Raw genomic sequence first — 16,594 nt, forward strand, 5'->3', positions numbered from 1 at the left:
TCATGGAATGTTCATTTTATTTTGCTCATCTCCTCAAATGACATTTGCGCAATGACTGTCAACAGTACATGGAACAGAAACTACAAAAGAAAGAAATATGTGCCCAAGTGAATGAAATGTGTGCATATTCAGTTCAGAGCCAGCGAGGCCATCAGAATCGCACACGCACTCTCCATGAGTAGTTGGTGAGAACTTTGTCTTTCTTCTTCACAATGCAGGTGTATGTACCCTCGTTGATGGCATTGGCCACGATAGTGATGTGGTCATCCTTCAAAGAGATGTAATTTGGGTGTGAGAACTCGAGAAGCTCGCCGTCTTTGTACCAGCTGAAAGTTGTGAGGAAGATGGAGCTCAGTGAGGAGGCACGGCAAATGGTATGATATGAAGTGAACAAATGGTGATTATACTCACAATACTTTGCCTTTCTTCGATGCTATTTTCTTTCCGCAGCGGAACGTCAATTTTTTGCCCTCGACCACGAGCTTGTGTTTGGTCCTCGGAGGTTTCGGGGTGGGAGCCACAGTTGGGAAAGGGAATTCTGAAGAAAATCAAGATCAATGTGGATTCATGCATTCGTTTTTTACTATTATCTCTTAATATAAAACCTGTCTAATATATAATAATATATAATAATAATATATAAATATGCTATATATATATATATATATATGCACATTGAATTTTCATTTATTGAAGAGATGCACACCCCTACTTATCATAATGACCATTTATTTCTTCATCGAATCTTCCCTCTGAGCTGTGGCCACCCTCGCTATGATTTGAAAGTCCGCTTAAGGAACAGTCGCTCTCTCTAATGAAGCAGAAATCCAAATTGACCTAGTGTGTCTCTAACCCTGGAGCCAGTCTGAAATTCCAGCGGTTTGGAGGGGCTCAGGAATTTTCCACAGCCGTACGACGTCTCCCAATCAACAATGAGGAACAGATTAGAGCGAGCCAAGGAATCGTATCCTCCTGCCTCCTCGCTCTGTCCCTTGGTGCAGGCCGAAACCTCGCAAAACAACAACAAAGCGTGAGGAGACATTTTGTGTTGTGCAGGGGGGGTCCCTCTGACACTAGTATGTAGCAAATACACGCAAAAAGCTCATTTAAGATCATCTGCTGTCATTGGTGTGGACCATGAATGCAGGACACAGTTTTTTTTTAGTTTGGCACCGTTGACTACTGCATTAGCAAATGGATCTCAAAAAGCTCCTCAAAGCGTTCAACAGATAAAACTCTTCCTCCCCTCCACTTGGACTGCCTCTATCTTACCGTAACAGAAATCACAGCTGGAAGGGCAATGCTTCTGCATCAGCTTGCGCTTGCTTTCACAATAGCCTTTACGAGCCCACGCCGGACAGATGAAGAATCGGTCCAAACATCCTGGAGGAGACAGAGGAGACACGATGTGGATCACTGAGCAAATACGCTCATATCAATACGTGCCAAGTGTCATGTCATGCCAGAATCCTCGTGCATGGAGGAAGTCATTTCTTGCAATTCATGATATGACAGCTTCACCATGTCTTGAACTCCTTCAATCCTTTCCTGACCGGTGTCAAGGTGAGAAAGCTAGTTGGCCGTAGTAAGATCTAAAGAAATCTGACTGTGCACAACAGGAGATAGCAGGTATATTCCTCACCACCTGCAACTCTTCTAAAGCTAAGACGTGTTTAATTTAACTAACTGTGGCATATTTGGTCATAATGCTTCATGTTGAACGTGTGCTTCAGAAAGATAGACAGTGTGTGGGTGTATATAAATAACAGGCTCGTTTTTAATCTATTGTTACAAGAAATGCAAAAGTTAATTATTGTTAATGTTACCAGAAAACTAAAATTAACAGCGGGGAACGTAATGGCACATGTAGCAAACCACAGGCCAACCCATAGTTGACTAAGTTAAGCAGCCTCTCCTGAATAACGTGATAGACCATGAGAGAACTCAAGCTAGTCTTAAGGATATCGGGGAAAAATGCTCAAAATCAAATGTCGCGCTACATTTCATGAAAATAGTGTTGCCTTTGCCGCCTGAACATTGTGTTAATGCTGGCAAATTTAAAAGAAGCCTTCTGTTCTAAGTAAGAAATCTTTCGTTTCAGAAACCTGGAAACTTGTTGTCACGACCGCCATCAACAAATCAGTGCACTCCATTGTGGTTGGCCACCATGTTTATTTTATTTTTGGTGGGACTTTGTCATCTCCAGTGGGGAATTCAAATACAGTGGTATGATCCCTAAAGTATTGAGCTGGAACCACTGCAGAGGAAGAAGACAAAACGCGCCTTTCACTCATAATAAACAGCATGCTGAGAAGAAAGAAGACAAAATGTTGGATAACCTCCATTTTTGTCCTTTGTTGGCACATTTTGTGAGTAACGTAAGCCACATGTCAGTGCAGCGTTCCAAAAAGTTATTGCGACACACTTTCTATTATTGTGTCAATGACAGTCTGAACCGGGAGAGGGAGGATCAGGATCGTACCGTAGAGACGGTGCAAACCCCACACCTCATCCTGCGTGATGAGCTTGCGACCGGTCAGCGTTGCATTCAGGTGCATGATCGCTTTTGGATCCCTCGAGTGCATCAGTCCCAGCACGTGGCCTATCTCGTGTGTTGCCACATGGACCAGGTCTGTGAGCCAAACCCCTGCAACAAAGCACACGGCCGGTGAACATGTATTCACGGCAAAACCCGGCTAAGCGTAAACCACCATGAGGACGGCGTGCCTTTCTTCCAGCTGAAGCGCATGTTCCCCAGAATCCAGTATTCGTGATCGTCGAAGTGGATCTCGCCCGTCGGCGGGAAAAAGGCGTGAGCCAATTCTCCCGTGATGCCGTCGAAACAGTGGTGCAAGTAGGACTGCAGGCAATCTGTGTGGTTGACGGGGTAGAAGCCTGCCAAAGACACAAACGCACTGCAGCTCAAAGCCCAGCAGCAGAGGTGACAAAACTTGATAAAAGTCTACACACCCCTTTTCAAATGCCAGGTTGTCATGATTTAAAAACAATGAGGCCACGATAAAGTATTTGAAAACGTTTTCCACAATTAATGGGACATATAAACTGTAAAACCCCTATCTTGTATTTTCAAGTGTGATGTAATATGGTTGCAAAAGTGTGCACACCCTCTTTTAACTGGAGATATGGCTGTGTTCAGGATTAACCAACACATTAGAATTCATGCTAAATGTGAGTAAGCACACCTGCCATCATTTAAAGTCCATCTGATTAACGCCAAATGAAGTTCAGCTGTTCTTGCAGTTTTTTCCCCCTGAAATTCTGAGCAAACACTGCCTGCTATTTGGAACGGTTCGGCTAGAGAAAACCACAAAGCATGATTGTTCTACCACCATATGTCACTGTAGGTGTGATGTTATATTAGTGATGAGCCTTGTGTTTGCAAAAAAAAAAAAGAAAGAAAAAAAGCATACTTTTTGGAAATTTTGGCCGAAAAGTTCACCCCATGTTTTATTGGACCAAACAAAATCTCCTAAATACATGTGGGAAAATGTGTTAAGTAGAAGTAAGAAGTAAAAATTTATTTCTACTATCAATTATATATATATTTTTTTTAATGCTGTAATTTAGCACAATGGAAACTGCTTATATTGAGAAGAAGAAAAAAAAAAATCTCACGTCACATTTTGATTTAGAGTGCTCCTTTTTTATGAAATCAAATCAACGCTACTCAAGTAAAGATACCGAAAAAATCTTCTTAAGTAAGAGGAGCAAATTGTCTCCGCTGGGCTACTTCCCACCACTACCGTGCAGGGACAAGCTCCCCATTATTTCAGCTCTGCTTGTACCACGGTGGGGGATGACAAAGTGCATAGCAAAGTGATCTTTCTGGAGAACTTATGACAGAGCCAAAGGGATGACGAGACAGATCAGGCTTTACTTTGAAGGCCTCAACATGGGCTGACACGCATGGAAGTTGTTAAGCCTGTGTTTTTCATTTAAAAATGATGTCTCGCCTTGACTATACGACTTGTGGTTTTATGATTTAAGCAGTCTGGAGGCTTCAGGCACGACCCCACAAAACATTGCAGCAGTCGCCGTCGTGTTGGAGGTCCTCAACCCACCGATCTTAATGTCCGCCTCCTGGTCCGCTGGCACCTCCCGGAAGCTGAAGGGCGAGACGTCGCTCCACATTGTGAAAGCCTTGGCAATGCCTCGTCGCGTGTCGGTGGCATTGATCAGGTTTGTAGGGTAGGACAGCAACCTGATTTAAAACAAAACATGCATATTGGGTTGATCAGTTACAGGACACAAGCAAGTATTCTCATTGTCTTAAATGAAGCTGAAGTGGACACACGGAGAACATGCAAATTCTCCACAGGAAGGCCGGAGCCAACGTTTGAAACCCCAAAGTCAGGATTACTTTCAGGCGTAGATATTCAGGTAAATTACACCTTCAACAGTGCACACAATTTCAGTGGTCCAACTACTTGCCAAATGATTAACCGGTGTGCTCTCCAATACCACCACAAAAGGGTACGAGTGGTGACAAAGCAGGGAAAAAATGTGATGGTGACCAGTAATGAAACTTCCTGCTTCGGCAATATGGCTAAAGCATTATTAGTCATAACGGAAGAACAACGAAATGCACACCGCTGCATTTCTATGAGGAGACTCACCTAACAGTAATGTTGCGTCATCAAAGGGTGAGTCCAAGTTATCTTTTTCAAAAAAATGTGACCTTCAGTTTCCTTGAAAGACTTTTTTTTCATTCATCAAATTGTTTAATTCTTTACATTCTATTCAATTGCATTATTACTCTACATTTTAAAAAGTAATATTATGGGCTGCTATTATTTTTATTAGAAAACACATTACAAACAGATTTTGTTCTTTTTTTGGTCCGAGTCTGGAATGGATTTTTGGCATTTCCATTCATTTCAATGCGGAAAGCTGCTTTGACGTGCATTTTTGTGTTACCAGTGTAGTTGCGGCACATATTCACTCATATCTCAAGACACCACTTTATTAATTTAATTTAATTTAATTTAATTTAATTTAATTTAATTTAATTTAATTTAATTTAATTTAATTTAATTTAATTTAATTTAATTTAATTTATTTATTTATTTATTTATTTATTTATTTATTGTTTATTTAATTATTTGAACAGTGATTAGCTTGTACAGTAAATGGCAAAAAATGTGTTCTTTGGACAAACAAGCAAATATATGTCTACATTTTGAGTTCATCGATTCCACTCCATTTACAGCTGTGGTTTGCATGAAATCTGAATAAGAATACTTGTATGTGAGCTTGAACTTGTCCCATTTGAGCTTCTCCGGGGTGAGGGTGTAGCGCTTGTTCCTGGAGAGGTGCAGCACTTGCGAGTGGGCCTCTTTGCGCATTCCGATGAGCAACACAGTGGTGTAAGCTTCTTCCTTGGACAAAGAAAAACCTTTGATTAATCACCTTACGCGGCCCCTCAAAGAGAATTTAGGTCTTTAGCGGCGGCCTGAAAAAGTTTTGAGGAAGCTTGTGAGGAAATTGAGGGAGATGGATGACTGTTTTTTGGCAGAATATAGCGTTAAAAGGCATGCAAGCATAAATTCCATTTGTCATATAACGGTAACAACGATGCGAGCCTGCTACTATTTCATTGCCTTGCAAGTGAGACACTTACTATGTTTTCATGTACTGGAATTCCACCTCACGGAAAATGAAGAGGTCAGCAGTGAAAGTGCTTTCCAAACATGAAGCATGATGAGGCTTTGGAGTACAAATTCCAGGTAATAACACCTGGATTAGAGACGTTTTTGTAAAGCTTTCACAGGTCATCGCTGGGTGCCCTGACGGTTCAGTACTCTCGTAAATAACCGACACAGGCTTTACTTTGTCTTGGCAGCCATATTTCACATTATTGTGCACTTTCACAAGATGGGATCAACTTTTCCAAACTATGAGTGTGAATACTTCTCCCTCTTCTTGATAGGCCATTAATTACACTAAAGAAGCGTCTCAAAATACCACAGACTTGAAAGAGACTTCACGGTTTTTATGGCTGTGCCCAGTTGAGGTTTCAAACTAAACATAAAACAACTAGAATTATATGTGCATTTAAAACATCCAGATGACTTTGCCTTAATCGGGTCCATTTTGCACAATGCTAACAAAGAATGCCAAATTACATAAATGGGGTAAGGATTAGCATTGGTGTCTGTCGCAGTGATATGACCCTTGAAGCAGAGGAGATTTGAATCCAAATGGAGGAGCAACACTTGTAGACAGACGATATAATAAATACTCACAGCCATATTTTTTATGCTTTGTCTTTTATGCACTCTTTACTTTTGGCTTGCCACCATCTTGCAAACTTATTTAGGGAGTTTGCTTTTACTTTATCTTGTCAAGACACTGCATGCCATTGTGGGAACAATTTTGTAAAGAGCTCCTGCTAGGATGAATTTGGGGTAGAGGAACCCGAAAGTCATCCTACAAGAGTGGAAGCTCGATACTGCAGAGATGAGACAAATACTCTATTTTGTAGGTTTCTACATTGTGAGGAGCGTTATCATTTAAAACGGCCTTTGGCATTGTGTAAAACTAGCAAAGAGCCTTTATTCCGTGTTGTATTTCGCACCCAACCCTCTACTTCCTGTTTCTGCCTCACCCAATCAAGATAAATAGATGCAACGCTTCCTTCGCTTCCTTTCCAAAATAGTGAACCCAGAGGGCGCACAGTCCCACACTGTACTTTCACTGCTCCATTATACTCTGCAAGCGTGCTTTCTTTCCCGGTTGACGTATGGGAATCAAATGCTCATTAACTCCTTCACTACCTGCCGAGTAAAAAAAAAAAAAAAAAAAAAAAGATCTTTGACATCTTTAGCCGTCAATGGCAGTAAATGAGTTAATAAATCTGAATGGATTCTCTGCCATGTTTCGTGTGGTGAAGCCAACGAAGATATTTCTGACACGTGTTGCTCATTTCAAATTATATGTGCTAAGTGAACATGTACCCTAAACTATGAGGCACTCTAGACTAAACACAGCAGACTTGAAGGGTAAACATTTTAGACAAACACTCACGAAGAACCTTGAGGAGTGATCAAGCTCCTACGACCTTGAATCGCCTTAATCCTTCCCGATATTACCTTTTTTTTTCTTTTAATATTTAGAAGGAAATGAAAAGACTCATTAGGCACTAATCTCGTTTGTCTGGCTGGCCCTCCTGCTGCAGATGTTTATCTCAGGATGTTATGTAACCCTGCAGGAGCAGCATTGATGGACACATAATGAGCGCGCGTAGCGAAGGAAATGAAGTGAAGCCATTTCATTTTTCATTACTATCCTTAAAATAGTGAGACATGACATAAAGAACACAATTTCTAATTTTATGCAGCTACAACAACACAAACACAACTGTTGTGACCAGCGCAACTCTCGTGCGAGGTGTGGTCTAAATGTGTGCAGTGGCAGGTAAGACCAGGTTTTGGTCATTCCGCTTGCTGCTAGGTAATCAGTGCATGACATAGAAGTTCTAAAGGGAAGATAACAGTGCATATTTTGTATCATATATATTGTTTTAACCTGTACGTTAACGAAAGTGGGTTGGATTTATGAAATCTATTAACTGCTACAGGGAACCCAAAATTGTATTTCTGCATGTAATAAAACATCTGGAACGCTGATAAAGGATTCTTCATTGAACCTTACTTTCAAATCGATGTTTGTTTGAGTCCTAATTTAAAATAAAATATGTACTTTTGAAAATGACAGAGAGTCACGACAGAGGGTTGAATGAGTCGAAAATTGCAGACCCATTATAGTAGAACATAGGCACTCTAGATAGCCTGCTATAATCATAGTAGTGAGAACAAAGAGCATACTACATGCACCTTACAGTGGATATCAAGGACCAAATGCTCAAATTGCTTTCCATACAAAAGGAAATCCATTTCATTCAACATGATGATGGACAACATATTCTAGCACCTTTGGTTTTGAATCTTGTATGAGGGCCAGTAAGTAAAGGGCAGTCGACATGTTGTACCTAACAAACAGGACAACAAAATGACACCAGAGGAGCCAGTGGCGCAAGTGTGTTCCCCAGCATACCTCGGTCCTCCACGCGGGAAACGCGGCGCTCCGGGGCATCCCTCCGAGCAGGAGGCTGAGCAGCGCGGCCGCCAGCAGAGTCGCCCACCCCCACCTCCTCCTCCTCGGACAGCTCCCCCCCATGGCCGCGGGGGCGGTGCGGTGGCACCTCCGGGAGAACGGCGTCGGAAAACGGTCCATCGATCGGCTACTCCTCGGCCATAGCGCGCGCTCCGTCGTGCGTCGGAGCCTCTGCAGGTCCCGAGTGGGAAGGGAAGTAAGTGTATGTAAGTGCGCACTGTGCAGCTCCGCTCGTCGCGCCGCGCCACAGGCTTGGTTTCACATTACTGCACACGGGGCAGCAGGTCAGCGTCGAGACGCTCTAATTGGAACCAAACGCGCTTTGTCCATCCTGGAGCCACAGCGCACTTCTCGAGTCTGGCTGCCTGGCTGGCTGCAACATTAGCACGTGGCCCCAAACTTCAAACTTGGCTTTTGGTCCCCCCAAACACACGCACACACACACATTTATGCGCAGCTCTGCTGCCTTTCACCAGAGGCGGCATAAGTAGGCCTATACTCAGATTCTGCCATAAGTAGAGATATAGAAACTTAAAGCACGCGCATGCGCGCACGCACACAGTTAAAAGAAGCAGTATTTCTTCAACTCAATTACACCACTGCAAACTGCAATCACATGAATAAACATTGTTAAATGGGACATAAGGACAATTTACCTTTTGTTTGTTCATATATAAATTGTTGGGTCACTGTGGTCTATCCAGTAAGGGTTAATGTCGGTTAGTATACACCACTCACATTTTTGTGAAGAAATGACCCCTAGCTAGAATTTCAAGAGGTCAGTGTAGAAGTCAGGTGGTAAAAACTAACTGCAAATTTTCGGTCCCCTCAAAATTTCACACCACATAATCCCAGTCCATGATGGGGTTTTCTCTTTTGCAGTGGTCGTTGATGGCTGATTTGTAATGTTCCTGTTGTGCTTGTTCTTTTATTGCTCTTGTTTGTCTTATTGCAGTCTCCCTCTCGCACTCTGTCTTGTGTTCTTACTTTCTTGTGTTTAAACTCCTTGCTGTCTCTCCAATGTATGTTTTATTGCATGATTTGCATGGAATTTCGTGAATGGAGTTGCATTTGTTTTCCGGGTGTATTTTGTCTTTTGAGTGTACCAGGGAGAAGGCCAGGGTCATCCGCACCGAAGAGAGCAAACATCAGCGCTGGATCAGGGAGGCCATTGAGATCCGCAAGCGAGGCACGAAAACCATTAACAGGGACGAAGGAGCCTGTCATTTTTTGACATGCAAGTCACGCCCTCATGGAACATCAGCTGATAAAGACGAGTCACAAGACACCATCATGTGACACTCTGAAGAAGGTGAAAGACTCGCCGAAACATGTCAGGTAAAATATTTACCCAAAACGAAATTGTCTACTATAAATGAATCAGTCAAAATATATAGTTAGCTGATGATGTTTGAGTTGTCGCCATGTTGGCCGACTGGTTAGCACGATGGCCTCACAGTGCAGAAGTCGTGGGATTGGTTACGGCCTTCCTGTGTGGAGTTTGCATCTTCTTACCATGTCTGCGTGGGTTTTTTCCGGGTACTCCGGTTTCCTCCCACATTCCAAAAACATGCATGGTATGTTGATTGAACACTCTAAATTGTCCCTTATGTGTGTTTGTGAGAGCGGATAGATGTTCCTCTTGGTGTCCCCCGCCTACTACCCTAAGAGAGCTGGGATAGACTCCAGCACCGTTGTGCGGAGAATTGTAACAGATGATGGATGGATGGATTGATGGATGTTTGAGTTTCGTAAATGTGTAATTTTGTCAGCCTACTGCTTCATAGTAGTCACATTGCACTTAATCTTTTTCAAGGGTTAAATGATGTCGAACTTTGGACATTCTCTATCTTTTATGCACTCTTTTTTTCTGGGACTCGCTGACTGCTATGTGTGTCTGCAGTACCGGTAGTGGAAAAATCTGTGATATAAAATCAGATCCACTGTAGAGTGCCAGTGCAAAAATGTAAGCTGTGATACATTAAAAACTAATTGATAAAAATAATTATTTTATTTTAGTCAAGTTAATTTTCTTGAATTACAGACAAGGGTACGTTGTAAAAGGCCGGAACAATAGTTTTCCGTGGGGTCTCGTCGAGCCCTTTAGACGGTTGGACGTGCCACGGAGGAAATGGTGCCGGTCAGACGTATCAGGGGTGAATGGCCACCCAGACGAGTCCACTCCAAGTTGACACGTAGCATTTGACCGTGCTTCTGGTCCTTCTCGGCTTCGAATGTGGCTTGCGATGCTTTCCCTTTGACGCAATGGACTCTTCGCTTTTTCCGGGGAGGCCATAACACGTAAGAGCAAGCGCCGTGTGACATTTCCTCCTCCACGCTGTCTCGACAAGATGAACGTTAGCTTCTTTTAGAGGCTAGCCAGTTAGCTTTAATCCTATAATCTCACAGTTGGCCTCCAAACTAGACATGAAGTTGAACGTTACCACTTATTTTGGTGTTTGTGGGGACGTTGGAGTTCTGATGAAATTAGATGATTTTTTTTGGTGAAATATAGTCTTTCACGTTAATGCTAATATGCGACCAAAATATTGCCCTGTCTTCTTATAAACCTAGTGCTTTTAATTTTTATACAAAGACGTGTAATAATACTGGCATTACGCAACCAATTCAAACGGAAATAAGACAAAAGCTTTATTTATGGGTTATTTAGACCTCATGGAATATTACGTTTTAAAATGTAAAAAAAAACATTTAAACGTTGTGAAAACATACCATTTAGCCACAAGAGGCTCTATTAGCTAGCTTGTGTGTCGTAAGTAGCGACTCAATCCTTTACCTCTGACTATCCGCGGCAAGTGTCATGAGAGATGATGTGGGCAAGTCATTTGGCGAGAATATCCCTTTTATTCTTAGTTTTGCTATTCAATGTGTTTTGGTAATGTGGGCTTAAAATGCAAATATAATTTTGATGTGCTTATTTCTAGTTTTTTATAGCACCTTTCAAGCGAAAGGACATTTAATAATGGCTCATGGAACTCATGTTACAAAATATATGCTTTTGTGAACCTACGGTACATACAATTTTGATATGATGCGTTCATTACCACTGTATTTACTTCTCACGCACATCCCCACACCTTATTGTACCCCAATTTAATGCAGAACACACAGCAAGGTCACATACATTTTCGTGCATGATTTGATTCAGCAGGATAAGATGGACTTCTCCCCATGTTGGAAAGTGTGTGACTTTACCATTGTTGCAATATACTTCAGATACTGTATGTATGTAGCTTGGCGGCGGGTGTGTGAACATCTGGTCGAATCTCGCTGGCTTCAAACCTGGAAATGTACTTTTAGTGCACCTATGCGAGTGGGTGATGTCATTACGCTTGTGTGTGCACTGCTGCGTTCAAATGTATGGAAAATCTCAAACTATTCTTCTGCCGCACAGTCATAACTTAGAAAGACGAGCATCGAAACAAACACGGTACCATGCTCCGTAGTACCGACCCAAGTCAGTCGGTACAACAAATAATGTACCGACTACAGTACTGATTCCTAGTTTACACTCAGTCAAGGAACTGTATTAGTGATGTCAGCATAAACCCACAAATAAATCATGACCAAACTATGAAGTTCATACGCAATTAATGTTACGTGTTGCAATTAAGCGGTTCTTCTGTATGCTGCTCATTAAACGCATTGACTTGCTTGAAGCCCAAAATGTAGCTACATTTGGCAACCATAATGTGTGTTGATGAAATAGAAGAGTGTGTCACAAATGTGTTTGTTCTTCTGCAGGAACACCTGACTTTGACATCAGGCATCATCACCGCTTCTATTAATAGCTGGCTGAGGAAATGGCTAAAGAGCACCGATATGGCATGACAGAAACATTTGTACTAGCCGGGTCGAATGGCCACAATGGGCAAATGTGGCACACGGCGACCAGCAACTCGGTACCAGAAAATCACGCCTCCAGTGCCAACCACTTCTCTGGGATGGCCCGTGTGGCCTCTGACGTCAAGCACACGTGTGCTGCTTATGTGCTGGCACTCAGGCCGTGGAGCTTCAGCGCCTCACTCACCCCGGTGGCCCTTGGGAGCGCGCTTGCATACAAGCTGGAAGGATCGGTGGACTTGGTCATCCTCATGGTGTGTGCGGTGGCCGTGCTGGTAGTACATGGCGCCGGCAACCTGGTCAACACCTACTACGACTTCTCCAAAGGCATCGACCACAAGAAAAGTGACGACAGGACTCTGGTGGATGAGATCCTGGCGCCGCAGGACGTTGTCATGTTTGGAGCCTTGTTATACTCTTTAGGGTGCTTGTGTGCCACATTGCTCTTCTTCCTGTCTACACTCAGACTGGAACACCTTGCCCTGATTTACTTCGGGGGACTCTCCAGCTCTTTTTTGTACACTGGCGGTAAGTGCATCCTTAATCTATCCATCACTGTACATTTTGTCACTCATATTTTAAGCTGCAGTATTCATGAAGTCACAGATGCTACAGTAGAATGTAAGCATGGTGAGTCCACTTGATACTTGTATGACACATACAGGTGTGAATGTGTTTAACAAATTCTATTTTTATCCCACTGGTCAATATTCAATAGCTGCAGTCCACATGGAAATAATAATCAAATAATAATAGTAATAATAATAATAAGTGTTTTACAGGTAATGGGAAGATAAGTTACTAGAAAAAAAGAATTTTTGAAAAAAAATGTGTGTGTATTTATATTAATATATAATATTATTAGTGCTGTCAAGTGATTAATTTTTTTAACTAATTAATCACAAAAAATGTCATGGTTAATTGTGATTAATCACATTTTTCAACTACTATTTTTTGCAAAGCTTGTAACAGACATTTACTTGAATAATATCTTGGAATTAATGCAAAATCACCCAATATGAAGTATATTTAATTCAAAGACTGTCGCTTTAGCTTTAGCTATAGCTTTCTTTGATTCTTGAATACGATCTAAATGGAAATTTCTCACAACTGCCCACAAGCGCCACACTCCAGCAGTGTTGATTTGCAAGGCCCAGTGGTAACTTGAACACAGTGTTTTGTTCTGAGACGTGCAATAGTTTTAAATCAGACGTGGTGATTTCTTATCAATCAAATTAAAGGCACAAGGTGGGGGCACTCCTTTATCCCCGCCCCCAACAGATCATTTTAGTTGTCCGCGGCTGTCAGTTTATACTGACAGTTTTAACAAATATGTCATTTAAAAAAAAGATGCATTACAACACGCTTTAAATGGTGCCTTTTCACTGTACCTGGTATATGCATAATGAGCAGTGATATGGACAAATACAAATAAATGTGATCATTTCCTGACGCACCCCAGATGATTTCATGTCCTGCTTGGTTGCACTGGCTCCTTGTTTGGGAATCAGGAGCACCGCTAAGTTACAAGAATTTAGAATTTTTGACATTGTGAGTCGCAGCAAATTTTAAATGACTTGCTGCATTGCTCAGTGCGTGGTTGGACTAATGGCATCTCTTTTTAATCCTCAGGGATTGGTTTAAAGTATGTGGCCCTGGGAGACGTGGTCATTCTCATCACTTTCGGCCCGCTGGCTGTCATGTTCGCTCACGCCGTGCAGGTGGGCTACCTGTCGGTCCTGCCGCTGGTCTATGCCGTCCCGCTGGCTCTCAACACCGAGGCCATCCTCCACAGCAACAACACCCGAGACATGGACTCGGACAGGCAGGCAGGCATCGTTACGCTGGCCATCCTCATAGGCCCTACGCTCTCCTATGTGCTCTACAACCTGCTTCTCTTCATCCCCTACGTGCTCTTCTGCATCCTGGCGACACGTTACACCATCAGCATGGCGCTGCCCTTGCTCTCGCTGCCCATGGCCTTCCCACTGGAGAAGCAGTTCCGCAGCCGGTGCTACACCAAAATCCCCCAGAAGACAGCCAAGCTCAACCTGCTCATGGGACTGTTCTATGTCTTTGGCATCATTCTAGCACCCCGGGGCAGCCTACCCTTGCTTTGATTTCTTTTTTTTTTTTTTAACTACAGACTACTTTGTGAACTTCACATGCTTTAATTTATTGTCTAATTTACGTGTATTGTAGAAATAGAAGTTTTGGCTTTTCTCTCTGACACCAAATACAGGTGATTGTTTAATCAGTATTAAGGTAAACGCCTAGTTGCCATTTTTCGTCAAATGCAGATGCTTGAAAACAAAAATAAAATATTGACTGTACTCTTTCATCGATCATACTGTTAATTTGTACAGTGTGATATTCCCCCTTTGCGTTTGCCAGCCAAATGTTTCTTTGCATTGTAATAAAAGATGCTGACGCTTTCATACTTTCATTTTTTTTCTGCCTACAAATAAATGAACTGTTGGGTGGATCAATTTGGCGTCATTAGCACATTGCATTTTGCAGGAACATCTTAACAAAACCAGCGGGAGCCATTTTCTTTCTCTTTATATACCAGAAAACGATCATTCCAAATGCGTGCATACATGTTTCATTTGATTTGTTTTTTTGGTCGGGAATTTGTATTTGGCTGTAAAAATGGGGAAAAAATGCTTTCAGTATTTTCTAGCCGGTCGTAAACCAGGCGGCTCGTTCCAAATTTGCATTGACCAGCAGGGAGTGCAATTGGACAATGACTGCAACGTCATGGAAAAGGAAGTTTGCTTTTGAGTCGTTTTCACTCACTGTTAAATTTTCATTTAATGCGCTATTATATTTGAGCACCACTATCATTGTATAAGTGAAACGGTGTCCCTTCTTTGCATTCGCAATGCTTAAAAAGGTTGCTGCAGCTCAATCGGTTCACTGTATTTAATTCAGGAACTTGTCCCTGCCACTTCCAGGCTCCATAGAAATAATTTCTATCCCTCCCTTTGTATTTCTGTGCGCTTCTCCCCCCGGGCGTGAGGGCGATCAAGCACTAATTGCCTCACCCATGTCTGGATTTTTTTTGTATCCAATGAATTCGGATGCTGCGGCTTTTCAAAGTAATTTAATTGTTTAATTAATACGTCGAATGTTATTATCTGATTTACAGTATCGAGTCCATGATTTCTTGATGACTTCAGTGTAACCGAGGTCATCTGATTGGTGTTATTTTACTACAAAACGGGTACTGCAACTACTACTAGCACTAATAATAATGATAAATTATACATAATAATTGCTCTAATTATACAATGGAATAAAGTCAGCAGGATCTCCACTTGACCAAGACGGTACAAAAGGACAATAACGTGACATTAGGAGCAGAACACCATTACCATGTTAACGGGAGCACCCGAACGCATCATCTCGCATGACGTCATGCATGGGCGTGTTGTCATGGCTGTGCTCTGCGAAGCCCCCCAGTTTAGTACACGTTTAATTCCTTTAAAAGCACCCATGTCGTCGTTGGTCGGAGGTCGGAACATGGAATTATTGCTTGCCACAAAGTAGACATTTTTGACAAAGACCCGGTGAGTAACTGCACTGTAAAAGAAATTGGTTTCCACGCCAATAAACGTTGCCAAACATGGATTAGCTTGCTAGCGTCAGCGTTTGACAAGCTAATAACACGCACCAAGCTATCAGTCATCTCCAGACACACGAAATATGTCGATCACTCTTAGTCCGTTTGGTTCGGAACGTTTTGTTAAGAAAAATATGGGCAGCATGTTCTCTCAATTAATCGCGTAGCACTTTGTGTGAAGGAAGTGCGTCTGTGATCGTTTCCACGCAGTGTCTGTGGCTGGCAGGTGATTTTCACTTGACAGCCGCCTATGGGGGTCATTTCGCCTGTGACGTTACCCTTTGTTTCGAATTGTGTTTATTTGCAGGCATTCGAGCATTTATTCGCAACCCTTGATATCCATCGTAATGTCCGTGTACGAATACGCTTTGTCTTCAGCCGTAGTAGTACTAGTAAACCACTAGACACAAACGTCTATTAGTAATTTCCACTGCTAGTACCATATTTGGCCAACGAGTATGCAATTAAACTTTACTAGGAAATCAGTCTGCTGCTGCAATTATTACACCACTAAATCCAAGCAGTAGTTATCTGACAAATACTAAATCATTCTCGTTGACCCTACTAATAGCACTAAAATGACCACTAGTTGTTTTGCCTCACTAGTAACTAGTAGTTGTACGAGTATGTCAAAGCTGTCCCGTGTGCAGTAAAGCCATACAATAGTGGACAAAAACGTTGAGACAGCCAATTGCTCGAGCAATTTCTTCAATATAGCTGATATTGAGCCACGAACTGATACATTTATTGTCAACTAGTTGACAACTGACTTCAAATTATACTGGTCGACATCTAGTGTTTTTTTAGTGGGACTAGTTGTGCAGATTACAACAAGTGCACTGTCGCCGCTGAAGTTGTAATGTGTGGTTGTCCTACTACAATGAGTTGTCCTACTAGCATGCAGAAATGTCACACACTCGTGGAACAAATGTCACTAGTAAGACAGTCATTCTACTAGACTAGTGCACT

General features: G+C 42.2%; 3 protein-coding genes across 5 annotated transcripts in view; 2 read left to right on the top strand and 1 right to left on the bottom strand.

Annotated features, from left to right (window-relative positions):
• On the bottom strand, nt 1–8,602 carry mmp23ba (matrix metallopeptidase 23ba). The gene is made up of 8 exons (XM_088291297.1): nt 8,077–8,602; nt 5,263–5,399; nt 4,083–4,222; nt 2,728–2,895; nt 2,483–2,647; nt 1,273–1,383; nt 412–538; nt 1–326 (listed from the first exon to the last, which is right to left on the bottom strand). The coding sequence occupies exons 1-8, from the start codon at nt 8,254–8,256 to the stop codon at nt 152–154; spliced, it is 1,203 nt and encodes a 400-aa protein (XP_088147423.1). The 5' UTR covers nt 8,257–8,602; the 3' UTR covers nt 1–151.
• On the top strand, nt 8,070–14,489 carry ubiad1 (UbiA prenyltransferase domain containing 1). 3 transcript variants are annotated; one of them, XM_088291300.1, is made up of 4 exons: nt 8,070–8,342; nt 9,238–9,474; nt 11,902–12,528; nt 13,633–14,489. In XM_088291300.1, the coding sequence occupies exons 3-4, from the start codon at nt 11,961–11,963 to the stop codon at nt 14,118–14,120; spliced, it is 1,056 nt and encodes a 351-aa protein (XP_088147426.1). In that variant the 5' UTR covers nt 8,070–8,342; nt 9,238–9,474; nt 11,902–11,960; the 3' UTR covers nt 14,121–14,489. The 3 variants fall into 3 exon arrangements, with proteins under 3 accessions (XP_088147426.1, XP_088147425.1, XP_088147424.1); XM_088291299.1 differs by having other exon boundaries at nt 8,070–9,474; XM_088291298.1 differs by lacking the exons at nt 8,070–8,342; nt 9,238–9,474 and adding an exon at nt 10,208–10,437.
• Nucleotides 14,490–15,425: 936 nt separating this feature from the next.
• mib2 (MIB E3 ubiquitin protein ligase 2) overlaps nt 15,426–16,594 on the top strand; it is a 47,358-nt gene continuing 46,189 nt past the window's right edge. Inside the window, exon 1 of the mRNA XM_088290607.1 lies at nt 15,426–15,572. The gene's annotated coding sequence lies outside the window, so the exon portion shown is untranslated. The remainder of the gene's footprint in view (nt 15,573–16,594) is intronic.

Source organism: Idiotropiscis lumnitzeri, chromosome 3, assembly GCF_059441095.1.
Source record: "Idiotropiscis lumnitzeri isolate Australia: NSW breed Sydney's pygmy pipehorse chromosome 3, RoL_Ilum_1.0, whole genome shotgun sequence".
NCBI lineage: Eukaryota > Metazoa > Chordata > Actinopteri > Syngnathiformes > Syngnathidae > Idiotropiscis > Idiotropiscis lumnitzeri.